Below are 23,907 nucleotides of genomic sequence, written 5' to 3'. Positions count from 1 at the left end.
TTACTCCATGACTGTATATTTAAGGCAGTTGTTCTCTGCTGCTATTATTGCTGTGAAATATATTTATTTCATAATATTGTGTACGGTTTTACATAGTAATAACAATGTATAATAATAATGTACATTATACCTTGAAAATTACATGTATTTACATTATTTGTTTTGTGCAGTCCAATGACAAGTAAACGCCATGAACTTCTGTATTGTGTGTATGTTCTAAATAACAATAAGGTGGCTATTCTATTCTATCTACTTCAAGGTTTGACATGTTGTGCATTCGGAGGTACTCATCTGCAGACTTTGGTTGTAAGAATTGGTTCTTTGAGTTAATGCTATCTTCCCATCAGCTTCAAGCAGTCTGGCTGTCTCTATTGACCTCTGGCATCAACAAGGCATTTTCATCCAGAGAGCTGCTGGTCTGGGTAAAACCCTTGGCCGCGCAAGAAAATTACAACGGATCAGCAGTTTCTGAAAGAATCAGACCAGCCTGTCTAGTACCAAGAAGCATGCCACGTTCAAAGTCACTTAAATCATATTTCTTCCTCATTCTGATGCTCATTTTGAGCTTCAGTAGGTCCTCTTGACCCTGTCGACATGCCTAAATGCATTGAGTTACTGATTAGCAATGCGTGTATATGAGTCTTTGGTAAGCCTAATGAACTGGCTACTGAGTGTATATGCACAGTGCAGCAGTGAAGAGGCCAGTTAGGAGCATCTTTCACAAAAACCTGTGTACATATATTTCTGAGGTATATGTACAGTATTCTGAAGTACTCTAATACAGCACCCTTGTACCAACTGAGTATCTGTTACATCTTTAATGACTTACCATGGTCCAAAATTAAATCTTAGTGTCCTAATTGTCTTGATTCCGATGTGTATTCATTTGGCCGGAGTTATCTGTTATTTGCAGACACATTTTAACTGAAATAAATAACTGAAACCATATTGAATTAGTGATGAAAGGTTATCAATTCACCCTGAATTAAAGATTATTCTGTTCATATGAGCTCCATTACTGCTTAACTCTGAAAATATCAGATAGTTTGCATGCAAAATGTGGTTAATTGCAGGATATGAAAGCGGAGGGCAGGGCTTGTTTTGTTGCATTCCTGCGGACGGTTTGACCTTTGACCTGGTTGTTGCATTCCAGAGAGGCTTGTCCTGCAGCAGCACAGTCATCCGTTTGGTCCACACGGCTTCTACGCAAGAAAGGCGATGTATGTTGAGCTAATTAAGACCGAGTAGCGATTCTGAGAGACTCGGAGACACCGCAGCGTTGAGCCGAGCTAAAAGGAAGCTCTTGACTGGCATCTGCACAGTTATCCCATAGCGTAGTTAGCATTTTTGCTAAACAACTAAACCGCCATCGTATTTTGAGGTTGCTTTGTAGACACACAGCGACTAGCCGCAAACACCAGCGCAGAGGAAATGAAGGACAAACAAAAGAGAAAGAAGGAGCGGACCTGGGCTGAGGCTGCTCGCATGGTAATCTCATTTTTTAATGTATTCAGCTACATGCAAAATATGTGTGGTTTAATGTGAATTGATGGGTCTAGATGTGTGGGTTTCGTTATTCTACTCACGACTACAGCCTGGTTTCTGCTGTAGTATCAGCTAGCTATTGGCACTGTGGCGTTACCCTAACAACCTAAATACAGCCAGAAGGGTTGTGTTTAATATATATGGAAGAACGTAGCTACATTTTCCATCTTTTCCCGTTTCTTTCTGCTATTGACACAAAAGCTACGTGACGCAGTATGCTAACGCTGGCTAGCATGCTATCGTGCACGTCTCCTGTTTTGAGCTCTTTGTTTGCTAGGGAGCTAGCTTGCTAGCTTTACGCTTATTACCATTCCAGCAACTTGAGTAAAAAAATAAAATAAAGAAGAAGAAGAAAAGCTATGTAAACTCTAATGCAGGTTTACTACCCGATGTACCTCCATATCACTGAATCTGTTAAACCCAAATGTGCACGTTAATGTAGTGCACATTTGGTTCAATGCCGTGAATGTTGTTGACGATAATGCACGCTAACGTTAGCAAAGCTAACAGCTAAGGTTAACCACTAACTCAGCTTTAATGGGAATCCGCGTTAGTGCTGAATGGTGTCTTGTGTAAAGACAAGCCGTCCGGTACAGCAGGCTAAACGCTACAACGAGCAGCAACAACGTCGGACAGAAACCAAATATTAGTCCCATTATATAGCTACAAATTACACGTTAGGTACCATCAGGGGTTGGGTTGGGTTGGTTATGGTACATGTAATAAGTGCACATGAAACAATGGAAATACACAGCTGTGAAACTGGTCGCATGGCAGATAAGGCAGATTCATGATTGTAGATTTGGGGTGAAGCTCAGATCGGCTAAGGTAAATGGCTTTGCTAGCTGTGTTTTGGCAAACTAGGCCCTCTTCTTTACTCCTCAAAGCCGGAACATAACATGTGGTGGGCAAAACATTAGAAACAGCGCCCTCAATACTCATGTCCATTTCACCAGTACTGGAAACTGAAATGTCAGGAACAGATCAGTGTTAACGGTGTGTTGATAGTGCCTGTCTAAAGGAGTCTTTTTCAGAAGTTTAGATTGTGGGACTCGGTGGACAGGTTTGATTTACTAGCTGGATTAAAGTAGTCAGAAGTGTATGCAAAAACCTCACACTGTTGACTACATATTTAAACATATTTTGTCAGGTAAAAGTATGAGAAATGTTCACACTCTTCATCAGGAAATAATCCTTTTAAGATATGAAAACCGTGAAAATGGGCAATTTGGTCTTCCTCTAGGATATTTGCCTCTGTGCAGCAGCAAGCAAGTTGTTTAGCCCAGTATGCTAATCCTGAAGCCTTTGTTACTTAGTGTTTATAGCGTTTGGCATTTTAGTGCATCTTTGTAGATATGCTGTCATACTGTACACTTTTACAGACATCTGAGTTGATGTTGGATCATTCAAAACCATTGCAGTGTTTTCTTGGCCATCATGCATTAGTTATACTGCAGTTTGTGGAGAAACAATGCTGCAGTACTCTGATTTGTTCTTGGTTCACATAACTGCTGCTGAGGTGTTTCTAAACAACAAATCACAAGGCGCTCAGTAATGTGCTTTTTGTTTTGATGGTCTCTTATCTTTTACATCTGTCCTTCAGGGTTCCTTGTCCAGACTAGTTGAGGAAACTTGAAGCTGTGCGGCATGGCAGTGATTGATATGTGCAGGCACATTTTATGGATAGCTGGATTTCATTGGCTTCAGGTTTTTGTTTTTTTTTTGGGGGGGGGGGGTGCACATGTTTTCATTGCTTGTCTCGCTTGTGTCTGATGAAGATTTTCACATCACAACCTGTGTTGTGCCACACAATGTTTGTGGCATGTCGGTTGGTCGTGCACCTCTTGATTTTTGTAACATGGCGTGTTGTGCATGGCCGCCACTGCTGGGTTGAAGACACAAGTGTACGATTGTGCCGCCATTTTAATGATAAACCTGCATAGAAGCTCAGCGACATGCTGACACACAGAGGGAATGTTGCAGTTGTATGAAAACTTGAGTTTGTGCAAAGAACTTTGCAAAAAAAAAAAAAACACTTGGCAAAGTCTTGGCTTCTGGTTTTGACCACTTCTCCTTATCAGCACATATCATGCGATATTGTCATTTAGGAGACTATTGCAGCAGCTTCTTGCGCCTTAACAGCAAGTATAAACGACTGCACCTGTGTTTAGACGGCATGGTGTGGAGTGAAGCGACCACTGCAGAGGGCATATTGGCAGCTCTAGAAGGCATTCACAGCTGATGCTTCACATTACTTTTTAAGCTTTTGCCCATTTTTTTTTTATTTTTATTTTTTTAATTCGGTTCCCCGATCTGAAACAAAGATTGAATTTTTTCTATAAAACAGTATAAAGTATTTCTAACTAGGGCTGGGCCATATCATACCGTTCACAGTAATACTGGTATAATGTTGGGCAAAGATAAGAAAATAAAATATCGCAATAGAATATGGGTAAAACACACATGTGCAGTGCCTTTGTTTTCATACGCACATGGCGGAAAAAGCATGGTGGCGACGGAGAATGAGGAGGGCGAAAGCAGATCGTTGAATGAAACAGATGAACCAGAATCGGTTTGTAAAAATGCTGCAATTTCAGTGGTGTGGAACTGGTTTAGCTTTTGTCCATCAGATACACAACAAAGCACTATTTTTGGTAGAGCATGCTAGCTGGCCATCGTTATTACCATGTTCTTTGGAAAATACGGCACACTTAAAATCAATCCTTTCATTTTTCTGAAAATCAACAGGGCCCTTATAATCCCGTGCGCCTTATTTATGAATTCTGGTTGTTTTTACTGACCTTGAAACGATTTTATGCGGTACACGGTGCGCGAAAAGCTCGAGAATCTGTCAAATGTTTTAGTACGACTTTGCTAAGCTACGAACCCGCACCGCTTGATGGATTGTCGGAGCATTACGGCTATTGTAGGCAGGAGCCTGGCGGAGTGATACGTACCTAATATTACTGTATTGTGTGTGTATAACATCTTTTTAAGTTTTGTGGATATTATGCATGGTTATGCTGAGGATATGTTGGCCAGTTTCCACTGGAAATGCCCTTTGGTTAAACTATCAGCAAGGATTTTGCATTTGTACTGTTACATTTTTATATAACTTTAATGCACTTAAAAAAAAGCTGCTTGTTCAAGTGAAAATACATTGATGGTTTTTTTTTGCACTAATAAAGTTGTGGAGTTGCAAAGTAATTTGTCTAGTGTCAATTATATCGTCAGTTATATCGCTATCGCAAATTTTCAAATGTATATCGTGATAAATATTTTTGGTTATAGCGCCCTGCTCTATTTCTAACTGGATTTCCAGTAGAGCTGGGCGATATAAGATTTTTTCATATCACGATATGTTTTTTTCATTTCAGGCGATAACGATATATATCACGATATAAGCCAAATAACTATATTTGTAAGATTTAAATGTGCCGTTGCTCACAAGTAAAATGTGAAATAATCAGCAGCTTGTTTTGATTTAAATATTTATTTCCCATAATAAGTTCAACAGGGTAGATGTACTTAAGAAACACGAGACTTTTTCAGATAAATAAAGGCAAATATTGCAAACTACACAAAAGGCAGCCGCTAAAGCGTTTACGTTTCAAAATAGAACAAACAAAACAGACTACTAAATTGTCAATTCCACTTAGAAACAAAATATTAATTCTAAAAATAAATCTTAGTTTGTTTTACAGAAGAACAGACAAAATTGACTAACTTTTGTCAGTATCAAATAAACTGAGAACTAAAAGGAAATTCTCAATCTCTCCTTGTTGTATAGCTTAGCTTTTCAAGCAGTTTTAACAGTTACTTTAGTCTGACAAAAGCCGAATGACGAATTAGCACTTCCAGTCAGAGATTGAGCATGCACCGCTTTATTGTATTTCCAGACTTGCTTTCGGCACAATTTACAGTGCACGCTACTGTTTTTTGTCAGACTTGAAATAGCCGAAATACCTTCACACTACGGAACTTCTATGGCTCTTCCGTTCGACAATCTCTCTGGCATTGGAACCATCATCTGTTTTCTCTTCGGTAACCTTCGGTCACGCTCTCGGTTGATTTTTCTCTAGTCGGCACACTCATTTCCTCCATTACCCGGGAGGCATGGCGGCTGGCTGCTTCCCAAACAAATACACATGTGCGGCTTGGCACTTGTACTGTACATAACAAGTCACGTGACGTGACGCTGCGGCTGTGATTGGTTCGGTTCTGCACTACTTAATTTGGATTGGCTGTTCCTTTTTTTTTTTTTTTAAAGAGGACAAGAGCGGTGAGACCTATCGCAATAGTTTAATTTTTCTATCGAGAAAAAGTTATTTCGCAATACATATCGTTATCGTTCTATCGCCCAGCTCTAATGTCCAGTATCTGATATTTAGGACTTGCAAATTTGTGGCGAGTTTATAAGCCACGTCAAGTTCTGGACGGTAAGAAGACTGAGTTTAGAGACCAGTCGTGGTAGTGCCCCACACCCAGCGTATTCACCTCCCCAAAGCAGTCAGCAGGAGAGGCAGTGTAGAATCATCGCAACGATTTTCTCTATCACTGTTAGCTTTGTAGCTTTGAAAAATAAAGATAAAGATTAAATACTTAAAGAACACTGAAGCCTGGCCTGAACATTGGTGAGGATCTGCCAGACAATCACAGATATTCTGCACACTCAGAATATTAGAATGGGATTTGCAGAAAATCTGCAATTTAAGATGAGAAATACTCTAAACAGATACTAATTGTTTCATTTCAATTCATCAGATTTACAAAGGGGAAAAATAAAGCTCTGAACTGACCATTGTGTTATTCTCTAAGAGTTTGATGGGCAACATCTTTTTGTTAATCGAAATTATACAACTTTTCAGGAAACTTTAGTTTTCCAAACAATATATATATTTTTCGTTTCATTTCTACTTACTGGAAGCTGGAAACATGTTTTTGGTGCATGTAATAGACAGAAGCAAAAAGTTATGGGTGTATACAAAGCAAACTAAAACAAAGATCAATTGTCAGTATTTTGATTAATTACTCAACACATTAGTCTTGTGATTTCATTTTTGTTTTTTTCCTTTCTAAAAACCCGAAGACAGCCCAGCTGTCTAGTTGTGTCAGTGCATTTAAATTTAAAACCTTTATAAGAATTATATGTTACTGTTCTCTGTGATAAGTCTCTGATGCATGTTTTTCATATAGAAAATGTTCACTACGTGCGTCATCTTGGTCAAATTTCTGAATTGATCACATTTTCAGAGTCAAATGAGGATTCGTCTAAGTTTCTGGAGGGCACAGGTGCTGTGTGTGGAGGAAGTCTAGACTTTTAGGTGATCGTTTGGAGCTCATCATCTATTCCCTTTTTCAAGAATTTGTTTTCTCATAAGCCTCACGGTCAGCTGTGATTTAACTGGTCTACTTAAATCTTTAGTTTTGAATAATTCTGAAAGAGTAACTACAAATTGACCAACATCCTAGCAACATGAAGGCTACATGACAGAATTGTACGCTCAATACAGGAAATCTTTCATTCTCTAGTACAACATAACCACTTTCGTGTGCTATCCTCCTTTAACGCTAAAACATCTAGGCGTGGCCATTTTGTCAGTGTCCACGCTGCTCCACCTCAGTCTGCAGCTTCATCTCCACAGCTTTGCTGCTCAGACCTAAAACCATTTGAATCTGGGTTTCCTTCTTTATTTGCTTGGATTAGTTCTCCACACCCTGGACTCTTTCTCCTCAGTTCAGCTACGTTTAACCCATTATGTCAAAGCTAATTACCTTACTTCTTAGGCAGTTGCTCTTGACTTTACACAAGTTTAATTTGAGTGAACAGCTTTTGATTCCTCGGTAGTCTTTGTACATTTGCACTCTGATCATTGAAAAGCTCAGAAATGAGCGTACTTGCTATAAAACTTTAGGATGCTGTTCTTATCATTACATACGTGTGTGTCTGTGTGATAAAGATATTTATATCTAATGTAAATTGCACCCAAAATGTCTTTTTGTGTTACTTTACCTGTTTTGTTTTGCAGCATGACAGACTAAATCTGAATTTAATTTTGTGCTGTTATACAACATAAAATGAATCTATAATTTTATTTATATAATGCCAAATCACAGCAACAGTCACCTCAAGACCTTTTATATTGTAAGGCGAAGACCATATAATAATGCTAACCTTGTATTTAGGTATTTTCTTAGTGGAGTGTTTGACAGTTTGTTTTCTTAAAATCTTTTACAGGTTTTAGAAAACTTTTCAGATGCACCCATGACTCCTAAACAAATTCTGCATGTCATCCAGACCAAGGGGCTGAAGGAGATGAGGTCAGAAACACGCACACTCATGCACACACACAAAAATTTGCCAGCTGATAATAATAATAGCAGGCTGCAAATGTATGCACACACTCACCTGAGAATAACAGATGAGGATCTAAGATAAAGTGCAGTGACAGTGACAACTATTTGTCCATTATTTATCCTGATTGAACAAGCCATATTTATAAGTAGTAGTGTAATCTTAGATGAAGTACTGATTGATAGATGACAAACTATATGTGGTGCTGAAGTTGTAGTAGTAGTTTTTTCTAAAACATTGTGGTTTACAAATTCACAGAATTTTAACCTTTTAGTTGAATGATTCATTTATATATTTTTAATGCTCTTATTCTGTTTTTAGCAGGAAATGAACTGATCACGTATTAGCTGAAATGTCACTGTGTTCATAAATTAAGTTTTTTTTCCCCCTCTTTACATGGACGGTTTGGCCTGCTGCTGATCTAAACAGAAGGTATGTTGGTCAATACATATTATTGTATATGTTACAGCAAATGGTCACAAATATTTGAGAATTCTAAAACCCTTTTTATGTTTGGTACCAACGTGTTTTAATATGCATGAACATCTTTTACACTTTGGGCTACAGTTTCCAGACGGGTTTATGTCAGGAACCTCCAGTTTGTCCAGGAAAGCTTTAAGGACAACTCCTTAACGCTTAACTGGTCACATTGAATACTGAGTTTTTGTCAGAGCGAGTGACCCTGGGAGTATTTCAATGTTTCGCCATGGAACACAAAATTGCTGAAACTCAAGAAAATCTAGTACAGTTTCAAGTACTTCAGAGGCATTGATGAAAGTCATGCTCTGAACATATTGATATGCACATTTTTACAATTGGGTGTTTGTGAAACGGCATGGTCATGTTGGCACACCAAGTTTTCGAGTGTTTGCCATGAAGTACGAAGCTGCTGTAACTGGAAGTATGTGGGTGTGTTCGTGTGTGTGTGTGTGTGTGTGTACATGTGTACAGTGGTACAGCTCCTTTGGCCTGCCTGGTCACCATGCTGCATTCCCAAGTGAGAGGGGATCGAGTCAAGAACAGTATCTTCTTCAAGCTACCTGGACGAATGAGTCTTTTTACTCTCAAGGTACTGAATCAACAATTCCCAAAATAATATTCTCCCAAATTCTGATGCAACTCTCAGCTTGTGTTCGTTATATTCACAGTGGTGAGTCTTTGATACAAAAGTACTTGCTCACTAAATATTTGTACCAGTAGCTCCTGAAGTGCTCCACTTTTTTCCTAAACACCTGATGTTTTGATTGTTTAAAATTCTTCTTTGCACTGTTGGATTTGACAGTGTACATTATGTGATGCGGAGAATACTGTTATTAAGAAGGGCATCGCCTACTCTGCACTCGTTTGCTCTGTAGAAAAACGCTCCCCAGTGGACAAAGGCAACCTCGGAGTCAGAGACACCATCAGAGCCGGCTGGGGGTACGACACCCCCAGCTTCCAGCAGCAGCACCCCGGCAGCAGGCTCAGCCGTGGCCCCAGTTGGTCCCACTGAGGCCACTGAACAGGAGAGCTGCGACTCCACTGAGACTACTGCTGCTGCCAGTGTGGACAATGATGGTAACATCATTAAGTCGTGTGCTGGTCACCTCTTAGTGTGCATACCACATCTCTTTGTCTTTTCCTTAATGATGCTATGCAGTCATTCTGTTAGTCTAGTTGTTTGCAGCTCCACCTCAGCAGTGGTGCTTTGCTAGTCAGAGAGCTAAAACAAAAGGTAAACAGTAAATGATGGCAGGATAGTGTCCTGTATACTGAACTGCATATCAGTAAGACGTACCAATTTAGCACATTTATATTCTCGGATGTGTTCATTACATTGAATTAATTAGGATGTCCGAGTCTGTAAAAAAATCAGTAAAAACTTTGTTTTATAAATATGGGGGAGTGTGGGCAGTGGGCTACCAGAACTTAAATAATTTTACACATTTATCATGTAAAAACACTGACATGCACTGTTATATATTAAGATCTGTCAGGGATTAAATGTGTAGTTACAGTTCTTTTCTTTTTTTTTTTTTTTCTTTTTTCAGTCTTATCTCCTGGTCAGTATTACTCTGTGATGCAGTGCCTGTCCTCTGTTTGTTTTCCTGGGGCATTCAAACTATTTGAAACAGACATTTCTGTTACTCAATCTCATTGTTTCTGATATTTTGTAATCAAAGCTGAGAAATGTAAATGAAATGAGAATCCCCTTTGAGGCTCAGTGCAGTAACACTTCCCAGAGAACCGCATGTGGGTCGACTTGATTCATTTATAAATGTGCATAAGAGTAAAAACCACAAGATCTGTTGACAGAACTGTACAAAGAGGCTTTTATGTACTTTATTTATTTTAAAGTAACCATTTTACTAGACTGAAAACAATAATGGTGTTATTAATAGAGATTAAGGTCAAATTTGTCAATATTGGGTAGAAGCCACAAATAAGCTTGAGTTTGGGTAGAAGCCATTTCATCGTCTTAGTTAAGACATAAAAAATGTAAGTTCTTTGCTACTTGCTGCTGCATGCCCACCTTGTAAATGTTAAGTGTATCTGCTGTTTGCAAACATGTGGAATAGTGATTATTTTTCTTTGGCTTGAAGCTTCGGTTGATGAGAGTTCATCCAGCGCCTCCTGCTCCGTGGAGCTACAGGCTCCCAGCAGCCAGCCTCAGACTCGCCTCAGCAGGGCAGCAGGGCAGCAGGGTCGCACTGACACACAGCAGACCCAGCACGCGCAGACCAGACTGAGCCGCTCAAGACAGGTAGGGCCCTGCATGACACTATTTGTGGCTCCATGTCTAAAAAGAAATGTGATGTGTTTAGTAGTCACACATTTTAAGCAATCTGCAATGTCATGCTGTACGGTACTTATACTGTGCTGCTGCCGAATTGTGTGTAACATAGATATGCAACACTTCATTCAGTCATTTCAGAATAATTTTTGATATAGCAGAATTAAAAGTAATGTATATCATTTAGCTAAGAAGGTAGACCAGTTGATCTACTAAACAAAAGCCTGGTGGTGTGATTCCAGTCTGCATACCAAATCCAAAGCCTTGAGCAAGGTACTAACCCCAAGGTACTATCAAGAGAGTTGAATCAAGAGTTGAAGAATGTTGGCTAGAAAAAGTTGGTGTGAAGCATGTTGTGTGAAGAGTGCTCAGCTAGAATAGAAAAGCACTATATAGGAAATGCTCCTTTTACCGTTTGGCTTATTTTGTAAAAAATTTAAAACATTTAAAACTGTTGAGTAGGGCTGCCACAAACGATTATTTTGATAGTTGACTAGTCACCGATTATTTTTGTGATTAGTCAACTAATCAGATCATGCATCCATTGGATGTTAAACACACAGCTTATTGCACCAGCATGCGTCTGTTCTTATATGACTATCATTAGCTTACAGCTTGAAGTGTTTAAGGTATGTGCTAACTAAAAATAAAGACAAGATGATAGTTTATTAAAGTTTTAATGAAATTTGCAGATTGTCTTGGTGGGGTTTAATAAACTCGGCCGTCTGTTCTTTCTATGTAAAATATAACAGGACACTGGAGTAAACTCTCGACCATCTCACACTTCTGTTTAATCAGTTCTTATATATCATGTTTAACCTGAGTAACGAAAGACTGCGGGGGGTTTGAAAATGATGTGGCAGGAGTTCGCTGTTCTCGCCAGCTCTAGTGAGCCTTGAACCCTCTAGCTATCGAGCTGGTGGGTAATAGACGTCTCTGAAAACATCGGAGCACTCTTACAAATATGTGATGTCTTGATAAACCGAGCAGATATTTCTGTCTTCGAATTTTGACATGCTTCGCCACATCTCTGTAACGTAATTGGCCTACAAATGCGGCCTCTGAAGGATGCTGCCGCTGAATTTGGACACAGCTATGAAACCAGACACTGCTTCTTCTTCTTATTCGGGGTTTAACGGCAGCTGGTATCCCTGGACATGCAGTGCTGCCATCTTCTGTTTCAGTCCGTTATTACACTCTTAAATCCTACTACTGATTCCTGCTTCTTTCGGGATCTTACAAAGCTTCAAACGACGCGTCAATTATGAAATTAGTCATTGACGATTTTAATACTCGACGTAATCGTGACTAGTCGACTAATTGTGGCAGCCCTGCTGTTGAGCATAGTTCTTACTGTGTTAATTGAGGTTAGTTTTATTTTAATTTTAGTTTTATTTCTATAGTTCACAACACCAGTTTTCTCAGCAGTCTGAGAACGAAATGCTCTTTTGGGGTGATGCGGTACTATGAGGGCTATGATCAAACTTGACCATTTCGTTTTTTGAGATGACAGATTATATTTATATCATCAGAGTTTGTATTTAATTCTGCAGGGAGCCGATAGAACTGATGTAATGTGCCAGAGCTATAGTCCGCCTCACTGCTGCGACTGAATCTCTTGAAGGCTTTTCACTCAGCTTTTAGAACAGTCCTACATCAACGATTAACTATAAAATGAAACATTTCAAGAATTCTCCATTTAGACAAGGAAACATACCAGTCAAGTCATGACACACGTTCTCATTTAATGGTTTTTCTTTATTTTTACTTTACTTCTCCTTGCTACATTGAAAACACATACTGGAGACATCAAATACATGAAGCAAGATATATGGAGTTATGTAGCAAAGGTTCCTCAAAGTAGCCGCCCTTTGCTTTGTTGACAGCGCTGCAAACCCTCGGCCTTCTCTCAGTGAGCTTCATGATGTCGTCACCTGAAATGGTTTCACTTCACAGGTGTGCCTGTCAGGGTTCATTGTTTGTTGAATTTCTAAGACCTTGAATCTGCAGTCGAAAAAACCATCAAGTGTTATGATGAAACTGGCTCACATGAGGACTGTCCCATGAAAGGAAGATCCAGAGTCACCTCTGCTGCTGAGGATTAAAATTCATCCGAGTCACCAGCCTGAGAAATCACAAGTTAACAACAGCTCAGATTAGAGCCCAGATAAATGCCAAACAGAGCTATAGGAGCAGACTGGAACGTCTTTTTTTGTTTACTACATAATTCCATATGTGTTCATTCATAATCTTGATGCCTTCAGTGAGAATATGCAGTGCGATATGTGAAATTCTTCCAACCGACAATCATCAGTCCATTAACCGAGGATAGGTGACATATTCACGCAGGTGACTTTTTGATGGACAGAGCAATTAATTTTTTATCTGTTGTTTGGTTGAGTGTGTAAGACAGATAAATACTGGAACGGCATGTAAACATGGTTTCCCTCCCCATCATTGTGTGGGGTGTTTTTGTTTGTTTTGTTTTGTTTTTTTTTATTTAAATAAAATGGGTTTTTTTTTTTTTACCATAGGCTACTGCCTTTCTTTCTTTCTGTTATGAGTTTGAGTATTATTATTTATTTTTTCCGTTAACTGCTTCTCTTGGCTTCCACCAACATTATTAGCCAACTTACTCATGGGCAGATAAATAAACCGCTCTTGTAAAAACGATCGGTGAAAGGCTCAGCCTATTGTCAATGCTCGATATATTAGTCTAATTGCCCAACCTTAGTAAATAGTCATGAACATAAAGAAAAAACATTAGATGAGAAGGTGCGCTCACAAAGTGGGCTTTAATAAGCCAAACGAAATAAATGTGACTTACTAAGTAGTCAGGTACAAGCGAACAGTTACATTATTCCCCTAGTAACAGCACTTCTGCATATGTCTGCCGTTTGTTTCTACAGTCAGGAAGGCAGAGGAAGAAAGCTGTTATGGATGCCTCGCGTCGTCCTCACCCCTCTTAAGGTGAATGGAGAGCATGTCCCCTCAGGTAAGAGCCTCTCTTGAATTCTCTCACACAGAATCAAGGAAAAACAACCTATTGCAAAAGTTGGAATACAGACTGGTGGCCATCCTGATCCAAGAGATATCAGTGTTATTGAAATTCATACTCATTGCCAACAGAATCATGGAAAACATACTGAAAAAAATTCAAGGTTTTGATTCACCAGCCATCATATGCTGGATTGTACCACTGTACCAGTCATAAATTTATGCATGAAGAGTCATATTTTAAACTTGTTGATTTGTTGTTACGCACCAGGGCTGGTACCTGGAAGCTTGTGCTCTGAACAGTGTTTATGAGCAGTGCATGACTTTGTTGCTTTGCAGCTGAACTACAGCATCTGTCTACATCATCTTGAGTTAAAAGTTTTCTGGGGGGTTTGTCATGAATAGGTCCCATGAAGCGGAGTCGGGGAGGGGTGGATGTAGACTTTGAAACGCCAGGCTCCATCCTGGTCAACACCAACATCAGAGCTCTCATCAATACGCGGACATTCTTAGCTTTCCCGGTACACTCACAACAGCAGCTGCTGCAGCTGCTGCCTGAGGTGGACCGACAAGTAAGCGGTCTTTCTATTCTTTATTCCAGTTTATGTTTACTGTAATTTTATATGTGCCAATATCTAGCACCGGGCAAATGAGAAATGAATCAAACTGATATATTTAACACTTTCTGCAGGGAGGAAGAAGAAAAGAGAATTTTGAGCTTGTAGATTTTTGATGTACAGCAGTAATTTCAGTAGTGTGCAGCAGTGTGCCTGCTCTGCTACAGACTTTTTGTATTCTTGGAATAATGAAATTTTAAATTCCTTATACAGTTATTTTATATGTGTACTTAAAAAACGTTTTTAGTGTTGTACTTAGGGCACCAAACACTCAACTGTGTACTCATCACTTGACTTGTCTCACATCATTTTGTCTCTGGTTGTAGATTGGACCTGATGGCATGGCCAGACTGAGCAGTTCAGCTCTTAACAATGAATTTTTTACCCACGCCTCCCAGAGCTGGAAAGAGAGGCTGGGTGATGGTAAGTTTCTGGTCATTCATAGACAGATTGCCATGCTTTACTGACTTCATCACTGTTCTTCAATAGGGTTTGACATAACCAATGGCCCAATGCTTCAGAGCCAGTAAAACAAGATTGTTAGGCAAGTTGTTTGGCCATCTGCTGTTTGCTCCAGTGGCCGGGTTTCCACCTATTGCAATTCCACAACTTCCTGTCTAAAAGGAATCCTCACTCACACGTAGTTTCTTCTTCAATTTAGTATGAAAGAAATAGAGACTTCTTAGTGACTGTGAAAACAGGATAAAAGATCTTCAATGAATTTATTTCAATATAGTTTCAGACTGTAAAAATGTATTTAGAAAATCATGCAAAACGTTTGTAACCCAAGCAGCATCTATTTATCTGAATGAAAAAGGTTGATAGCACTGAAGATAATTTTATCATAGTTGCAATTTATGGTGCAGCATCTCTTCTGACACAGCAAGCACAAAAAACGACAGCACCAAGATCATGAACCTAGGTGGAATGAAAGAAGCATTTTTCTTTTCAATGGTGTTTAGTAGAGCAGGGCGATATGACCAAAAATATTTATCACGATATACATTTGAAAATTTGCGAGAACGATATAACTGACTAGACAAAATACTTTACAACTCCACAACTTTATTAGTGCAAAAAACAAAACAAACATCAATGTATTTTCACTTAAATAAGCAGGTGTTTTATGTGAATTAAAGTTATATAAAAATTTAACAGTGCAAATGCAAAATCCTTGCTGACAGTTTAACCAAAAGGCATTTCCAGTGGAAACTGGCCGACATATCCTCAGCATAACCATGCATAATATCCACAAAACTTAAAAAGAAGTTATATACACACACAATATGGTAATATTATGTTGAAGCACAGTACGTATCACTCCGCCAGGCTCCTGACTACGATAGCCGTAATGCTCCGACAATCCATCAAGTAGTCCGGGTTCGTAGCTTAGCAAAGTCGTACTAAAACATTTGACAGATTTTTGAGCGCCGTGTACCACATAAAATCGTTTCGAGGTCAGTAAACACAACCAGAGTTCATACATAAGGCACACGGGATTATAAGGGGCACTGTCGATTTTCAGAAAAATCAAAGGATTGATTTTAAGTGTGCCGTATTTTCCAAAAAAACATGGTAAAAACGACAGCCCGCTAGCATGCTCTACCAAAAATAGTGCTTTGTTGTGTGTCTGAAGGACGAAAGCTAAACCAGTTCCACACCACTGAAGTTGCAGCATTTTTACAAACCAATTCTGGTTCATCCGTTTCATTCAACGATCTGCTTTCGCCGCCATGCTTTTTCAGACGTGTGCATATGAAAACAAAGGCACTGCGCACGTGCGTTTTACCCATATTCTATCGTGATATTTAATTTTTCTATCGTTGCCCAAAATTATACCGGTATTACTGTGAACAGTATGATATGGCCCAGCCCTAGTGTTTAGTACTGTAATTGCAGTCATACTCGTACTCGTCAAAGCCAGCACAAGTCTATTATCAAACCGCCTGTGCACATGTTCACCCTTACAAATTCAATCAATAAAGCTTTCAAATAAATTTAGAAGTTTGCTCTCCTACAAAGAAATGAAAAGTTATTGATTTATATGGTAGCTGTAATCGAGAGAGACACAATATGAATCAAAAATCCAGAAAGAGAACATTATATATAAGTTAGAAACTGATTTGCATGTCACTGATTGAAAGAAGTATTTGACTACAATTTTACCTACAACCCCAGCCAGAATTCTGGTTCACACAGATTGGGGGTATGCTCAATTATAGATACTCCCGATCACAACTCGTGATGTATATAAATTTCCTCCATTCCAAACTTCTCCACCACCATGGCCAAGACCAAAAAGCTGTCAAAGGATGTCAGGGACAAGACTGTAAACCTGCACATGGCTGGAATGGACTATAAGATCATCAGAAGGCTTGGTGAGAAGGTGGCAACTGTTGATGAGATTATTTGGAAATGGAAAAAGTATAAAATGGCCATCAGTTGCCCTGGGATGAGAACTGTACATGGATTGACTCTTCATATAATGCTTTTTTTTTCTCCTTACTGTACCTGAGCACTGAAATTGCTTTATACAACATACCTCATTCACCCGTTCATAAAATACTTTTTCTGTGCCTGAGCATTTTGGATCTAATATTCACACACTTTCTTATTTCACTGAAGACATGCAAATCAGTTGGTGTTTGGTTCATATTCTGTCTCTCTCCATTTAAATGAAACTACCATAAAAATTAGAGACTGTTCATTTCTTCAGACATGAGCAAACTTACAAATTCAGCGGGGGATCAGATCATTATTTCCCCCACCGTGTGAATATACAAAATTAGAGATAGAAAATTAAACTACCTAGCAGTTTATACGGTATTTAAATGCCCGTGAAAATCTGCAAATCACTTTTCACTAATTGAGGTCATTTTATGTGCATAAAAATTCCCTCAAGCATGACTTTAGTGAATAGGTCTATTGAGGTCCATGGTTAAAAGAAAGTTGAGATTTTCTGAAGCATTCCTATGACTACTAACACCTTTTTGACTAAAAATGCTAAATCCTTGACATGTGTTTGATCTGTTTAGGTGAGTTCACCCATGAGATGCAAGTGCGTTTCCGACAGGAAATGGAGAAAGAGAAGAAGGTAGAGGTGTGGAAGGAGAAGTTTTTTGAAGAGTATCATGGGCAAAAGTAAGAGCCAAATCATTTCATCTAAATTTAATGTATTGTTCACGTTTCACTATTATTGCTAGACATGTAGTATCCTTTTAACTGAAAATGTTTATATTTCTGCCCATACTGTTACATGTAATTGAGACATCAGCCTACAATAGCTTACATGTCATGTTCAGTCTGGTATTCACTGTGTGCTAAATTGTGTTGCTGTGTACTTGTAGGTCTGGCCTAACACAAGAAGAGTCACTAAAGCTTACCATGAGTGAAGCCAGCGAAGTTGCAGCTAGTGTTCTAGACAGTGATGTGACTGTGGTGGCAACCGGTGCCCCCAAAAGACGCAGCGTAGGTCGGCGGAGGCGAGATGGTAGGATGAGGAGACGTACGCGAGCTGACCTGCGCCGGAGGGCTCGCAGAACCATCTGCAAGACCACTCCATCCCTGCAGTCTGCAGAAGCAGCTGAGGCCAATGCAGCTGTGGATATTTCAGCAGTTTCTGTTGGCTCACCCATGTCCGAAAACACAGTGGTTCAGGGAGAGGTAGTGCTGCAGACCGACTGTGGGGTGGAGCTCCCAGATGAGAGTGGTTTTACAGAGCCAAAGCCTTCTCCCATTCCAGAGCCAGTCACATTGCCACCCCCCACACCTGTTCCAACTCCCAGCCCCAGCCCAGCTTCAACTAGCGCTAATGAAGAGCATGAAGTCGCTGCTCGCTTGCTCCCCGAAGAGAGTGCACCTGTGTTGGCTTCCACCACTTCTCCGTCCTCGTCCTCCTCCTCCTCCTCTTCATCTGCCTCTTCACCTGTTTCTTCACCATCTTCACCTTCTGATAGACAGGGGACATTTGTTGGAGTCCTGGACTCTTCTTCATCCTCCTCAGCCTCCTCAAGTGCTGCAGTTGCTGCAGATCCCCTGGACGATACCGCTTCTGTGATCACCTCCATCACAGGAGGAACTGCCACCAGCAGCCGTGAGAGCAGCCCATCTGTTAGTCCAGCTGCCACCCCTCTGCCCAGCACCCAGCTGAAAGAACAGAAGAGAAGGCCAGATGAGACTGAAGCCTTTTCTAGCTTCCCCGAAAAGAGGCCACGGCTTGACGACCGTCAGTCCTTTCGTACCACAATTGACAGTGTGTGTTCAGAAAAGCCGCAGCCGACAACAGAAGAACCCAAGGTGCCACCTATCCGGGTAAGTGTTAGTGAAATAATCCAGAAAGGTCCAGGATTACTTTCTGTCACACACAGTTCTTGGTGCACAAAGACAAGTAGTCTATATAGATGAATGGATAGCTGCTTGTTATCAGATAAATTTTGACTTGCTGTCCCTGTGTTTGTTTCTCAGATTCAACTGTCCAGAATCAAACCTCCCTGGGTCAAAGGGCACCCCACCTACCAGATCTGTCCCCGGATCGTGCCGCCCGGCGAAGGCTCGCGCCGGTCGGGGACAGGGGGTGCGCGCACCTTGGCGGACATCAAAGCCCGTGCACAACAAGCCCGTGCCCAGCGCGAGGCCGCTGCTGCTGTTGCAGCCTCTGCCGACGGGACAAGCCCGGCCAGGGTCAGGCTGCGGCCTGGTGCTGGGCTACCGGATAGCAGCAATGGAAGACGATCGCGAGAGCATCCAGGACCTATCGAGCCCGGAGGAGGAGGTGGAGAAGAAGAAAGTGAAAATGGAAATGAAACAAGGGGAAGTAGTGGGATGGAAGAGCAGGGATCGTCTTCAGGCACTAATTCGTCTGGAACACAACTACAGCTTCTTAATGTAGAGCCTACATCTGAGCCTTCCCCTTCATTGTCCACTACCTCAACCTCCATGTCCTTGGAGCCCCCACAGACGCCAAGTCCTCAGCAAGCGGAACCAGTTGGGGGGGCAGATGGAGAGTTAATTGAAGCAACCACAGCTAGTATCCAGAGCTCCTCCAACGGACTCACAGATGGGGCTGCCTCACTTTCTTCAGAGCCTGATGTGTCACCAGCCATGCAGTCTGCCAGAGAAAGCCAGGTAGTTGAAACTGTTGGCAGTGCCCCTACTGAGAGCGCAACTGTTGGTTGTGAAAAACCTTCATTAGCACAAACCTCTATCCCAGATTCCCTTCCGAGGTTTGGGCTCAGGGTGTGGATGTTATTCAGACGCTGGCCAGTTCTTGTCATGCCAAGGACCAGGAGCAAGGGAAGGAGGCTGGATTGGGTAGTGTTATCCAGCATGGTTCTCACCATGTTGACCCCCAGGAGGCATTCTCCCATACAGCCACTGAGAGACAGCGATCAGATGGCTCTTCACCCCAACATGTGGATTCCTCTAGTGCTGAGAAAGATGAGGCTGGCACATATAGCGACTCAACAGAAACCGCTTCAGACTGTGAGAATGAAAGCCAGGAGGAAGAGCAGCAGCAGCCTGGCCACGAATGGTGTCCTCAATTGAACACTCAGAGGAATGGCCAGCTGGTGATTTGTAGCCCTCCTCAGAACCAACAACCGGTCATCCAGACCCACATGACTAGCCGCCACGGCCAGACCGTCATTCAGCCTTGCTTCCCCAGCAGCATGACTCAGCCACAACATAGCCGTATCCATTCACAAGACTCTAATGCTCTGTCTGCACCCCTGCCACAAGGGCTAAGGGACACAACTGTTGTTAAAACTGAGTCTGGAGATGACTGTAGAGACTCCAGACTGAGCTCTGAAGAGGAGTGTCATGGAGCTTTAAAGTCTCCTGCCACTCACTCAAATGCTGCATCTGCCTCCAAAAGACTGGCCAGTTCAGTCAGACTTGTGTCCAGTGTGGAGGCCAACAACCCTTTGGTGACTCAGTTACTTCAGGGCAGCCTGCCTCTGGAAAAAGTTCTACCCTTACACTCTGCCAACAGACTGGAGATTAGCAGATTACCAGGAACCCTGCCCAGGCCACCAGCAGCAAGAACCCCAGGGACTCGTAACAGGCCTGAGGTTTCAGCCAAATCTTCAAGCCCAGAGCTGACTACTCCAGTCCAGATCCATAAGTCCCCAACATCCCGCCCAGTTTCCTGTCTGATGGAAGCCCCAGCTGTACCGCAGTATCAGTCCTCCCAGGCCCCTGGAGCTGTTCCAGTCATCACCCCTCTGCCACCCTCCTCCAGCGGTTTATTGTCCTCCAGAAGTAAGCAAGACCTCATGTCTGGGTCTGCTGTGGAGTCTGCAGTTATCAAAGAGTCTCATGGTCAGCAGCCTTCCCAGGGAGCCACTCCAGACAGGCCTCAGTCAGCCCATCGGACCATGTGCAATGGACCCTCTCCTCCTCACGCAGACCCCTGCCCAACAGAGGTGATACCTTGTATTAAGATTAACTGGCGTCCCCCTCAATCTCAGCTTCCCCACTCTCTGCAACAACCCCCGTCTCCTGCACCCACTGTAAAGAACGAAGTTGGTGCACGACCCTCTTGTCAAGCTATTGCCAAATCCTCACTCAGTGTACCCTTAAGTGTTACCAAAAAGGAACCTGGGAACTCTGTCGATGGCTATCTAAGCGGCGGGGCAATAGAAGGACTCATCAACATGGAGTTTACTTTGGCCAGGATGGCAAAGAAAGATCACAGCAAAGCTCCCTACTCCTCTGGCTCTCCCTCTTCCTCCTGTTCTCCCTCACCCTCCGCTCCCTCCCTTCCCTTCCATCTTTATGGGAAGCTCCCCAAGCAGGGTGGAGGAGTTGGAGGGGTAAGCTACACGGCCAATGTTTCAGTGATGGACAACAGCAGTTTCTCCCGGAGCATGGCAGACAGTGTGCTGCAGCTGCACCCCCGCTTGGGTCCCAGCCAGACTACCCTCAGCATTCAGGCCTTTACTGACAGTACGGCAGAGGAAGTGGCACTCAAGTGCTCGTGCCGCCTCAAAGCCATGATCATGTGCCAAGGCTGTGGTGCCTTCTGCCATGATGATTGCATCGGGCCCTCGAAACTCTGTGTGTCATGTCTGGTGGTCAGATAGTATGCTGAAGTTTCAGTGCACTGTAGAACTGCTGTTTGTATAGTGTAAGCAGCAGGGCCGCAGCTTTCAGAGTGTTGCCAGAAACCTAAGTATGGTAGAGAACACAGGAGAAGCCAGATGGTCAACATTTGCCTTGTAAAATATGACTGGTCTGTATTGTTGCAGATTTCCTGTTTTTGTTTGAGCTGTACTGATTATTATTGTTGTTATTGTTGTTGTTATTATTATTATTAATTATTATTATCATTATTATTATTATTATTATTGTGCATCGGGGCATGATTGATTGTAAATTGTGCCTTTTTTTTTCTCCTCAAAAACATTTACCTCATCTTATCTTGCTCCACCTGTTATCATTTGGTGGCCATCATTTTTTTGGTCCCGTTTGTCAGTCAACGGGGAATTACTGTTGTCTCTGCGCAAAGAAGTATTTTTTTAACCATTAAAATGAGTAAATGACATTGTATCACCAGTTTGGTTTTTTTGACTCATTTTATGATTCCGTTGAGTTCTAGTTTGTAGTTACAGTTAATTACCAAGAACAAATAAAGTGAACGTTATGTGCTGTTAAAATTTGAATCCTTGATAACTTTCAGAGTTTTTACCAGCAATGGGGATTGTGTTAAAATACTGCACCTGCCACGTGGCAGGAGCAGCACAGGACTGGCTGGAAGAACACAATGATTTCAGGGTATCCACGGGATGTGCCGGAACAAGCCAGAGACCGGATGCAACCAACTGCACCCTAAGGATCTGCTGCCAGCATGAAATGGGACCCTGTGCCCTGAAGTGTCAGAGCTGATTGGTGATATGAGACAGAATTTGTATTCATTTTTGTATTTTTTTTTCGCATTAAAATAAATTGTAGGCACAGAAACGGATAAATCAGTCAGACTGTACCAGTATAAACAGCTATACGCACATTTCAGTAGCTAAAGGATAACCAAGGAGTCTGCTTCATACTCCAGAGTTGGTGATGGGTTTCTACACCGTTCTGTGCTGGGATCTGTATAATGTACTTTCTGCACTGTACATGGCCCCTAAGGTAGTGTTATTAGAAATGTTATGAGAGAACAGTGCATATGTTTTCTTTGCTATGCACATTATCCACACAATCCTGGACACTTGTTCAAGGCATCTTTCAAAGTCAAAGACCTGGAAGCATTATATCTAATGAAACAGACTATAGCATGTAGTTAAGGCTGCAGTAGGTGACCCTGAATCCTCCCGTAATTGTGCTGTGGCTGCTGGGGTTTCCCATCATGTACTGAGTGTTTCTTCTTCACTCACCATGTCTTTGTACACCACTCTGCATTGAATTATTAGTTATTATTAATCTCTGGCACTCTTTCACTGTGTGTCTTTGTCCTGTCTCCCGTCCTGCACGCCCTACCAGTCACAGCAAATGGTTGCCCCTCCCTGAGCCTGGTTCTCTAAAAGATTTTTTTCCTGTTTAAAGGGGAGTTTTTTCATCGCACTGTTAACAAGTGCTTTCTTACAGGGGGCCGTTTGATTGTTTTCTCTAGTATTGTTATTGTAAGGTCTCTATCTTACAATATAAAGCACCGCACGGCAACTGTTGTTGTGATTTGGTGCTATATAAATAAAATTTATATCAGATGGATCTGTATGTTTGATTTGGATTTTTTTCCAGATAGTGTTCCTGATGCAATTTACCTGAGGATTGGGACCAATAGGAGGACACTAGCTTGTGATCGCATGGGGTCAGGTTTTTGTATCTAGAATAAAATTTAAAATCCTTCTTTCATAGGATATGATGAAACCTGATATCTTAAAGACCTTTTAGTACTGTATTACCCCGACAGAGCACTTGCTCCCTCAAATTTCTAAAAGTAGAATGTGAGGCAGAACCTTCAGCTACCAGTTTGGTTTTGGCTGAAACCCTCGCTACTTTGAAAGTCACTTGGTTATGCTATATGCACAGGCACTGTGGTGGACTTTCCTTGTTGCGCTGAACATTTCTTCTCCTTTCACCTCTATTTAATCCTGATAGTTATATATGTCACTACCACACGTCATTAATGTTTGTCTCCTCTCTCCCCTTGTGTTTTGGTCTTGCATCTCTTTCCTTTTGTTTTTCTCTTAACCCACCAAAGTAGGGACAGGCTGCCCCTCTTTGAGTCTGGTTCTGCAGAAAGTCTGTTCATGTTCAAATAAAACAACAACAGAAAACACAGTTATTCCTTCCCATTGTTACAAAGTGCTGCTCATGGAAGTTTTTCCGATTGTTGGGGTCTCTCTTATATTGTATATAGTCTAAAGCACCTTGAGGTGACAGTTGTTGTGAAGTGATAATGTATGAATAAAAATAAACTGAACTGAATACAAGAGAATATTGGAAGTATACTAGAAATAGTCAAGGAGCTTGGAAAGAAAAGCATCTGGACTTTTAAGTTGCTTGAAGACGTTTCACCTCTCGTCCAAGAAGCTTCTTCAGTTCTAGGGTCAAATGGTGGAGAGTCCCAGATTTAAGCCCTATGGGAGTGTCCCCAAGAGGCTCATGGACCCCCTATTGAT

At 41.5% G+C, this 23,907-nt stretch overlaps 1 protein-coding gene across 1 annotated transcript; it reads left to right on the top strand.

Annotated features, from left to right (window-relative positions):
* Positions 1 to 7,979: 7,979 nt before the first annotated feature.
* Positions 7,980 to 22,061, top strand: asxl1 (ASXL transcriptional regulator 1). The gene is given in 11 exon segments (XM_085145046.1): positions 7,980 to 8,969; positions 9,256 to 9,457; positions 10,483 to 10,643; positions 13,583 to 13,612; positions 13,614 to 13,668; positions 14,076 to 14,242; positions 14,614 to 14,710; positions 17,323 to 17,428; positions 17,635 to 18,598; positions 18,752 to 19,514; positions 19,517 to 22,061. Coding segments are annotated over 11 exon segments (4,485 nt in total). The 5' UTR covers positions 7,980 to 8,882; the 3' UTR covers positions 21,370 to 22,061.
* Positions 22,062 to 23,907: the final 1,846 nt, after the last annotated feature.

The sequence above is a fragment of the Neolamprologus multifasciatus genome, chromosome 20, assembly GCF_963576455.1.
Source record: "Neolamprologus multifasciatus chromosome 20, fNeoMul1.2, whole genome shotgun sequence".
In the NCBI taxonomy this organism is placed as follows: domain Eukaryota; kingdom Metazoa; phylum Chordata; class Actinopteri; order Cichliformes; family Cichlidae; genus Neolamprologus; species Neolamprologus multifasciatus.
Note: the sequence above shows the minus strand (reverse complement) of the source record. Positions and strands in the feature narration are given on the sequence as shown.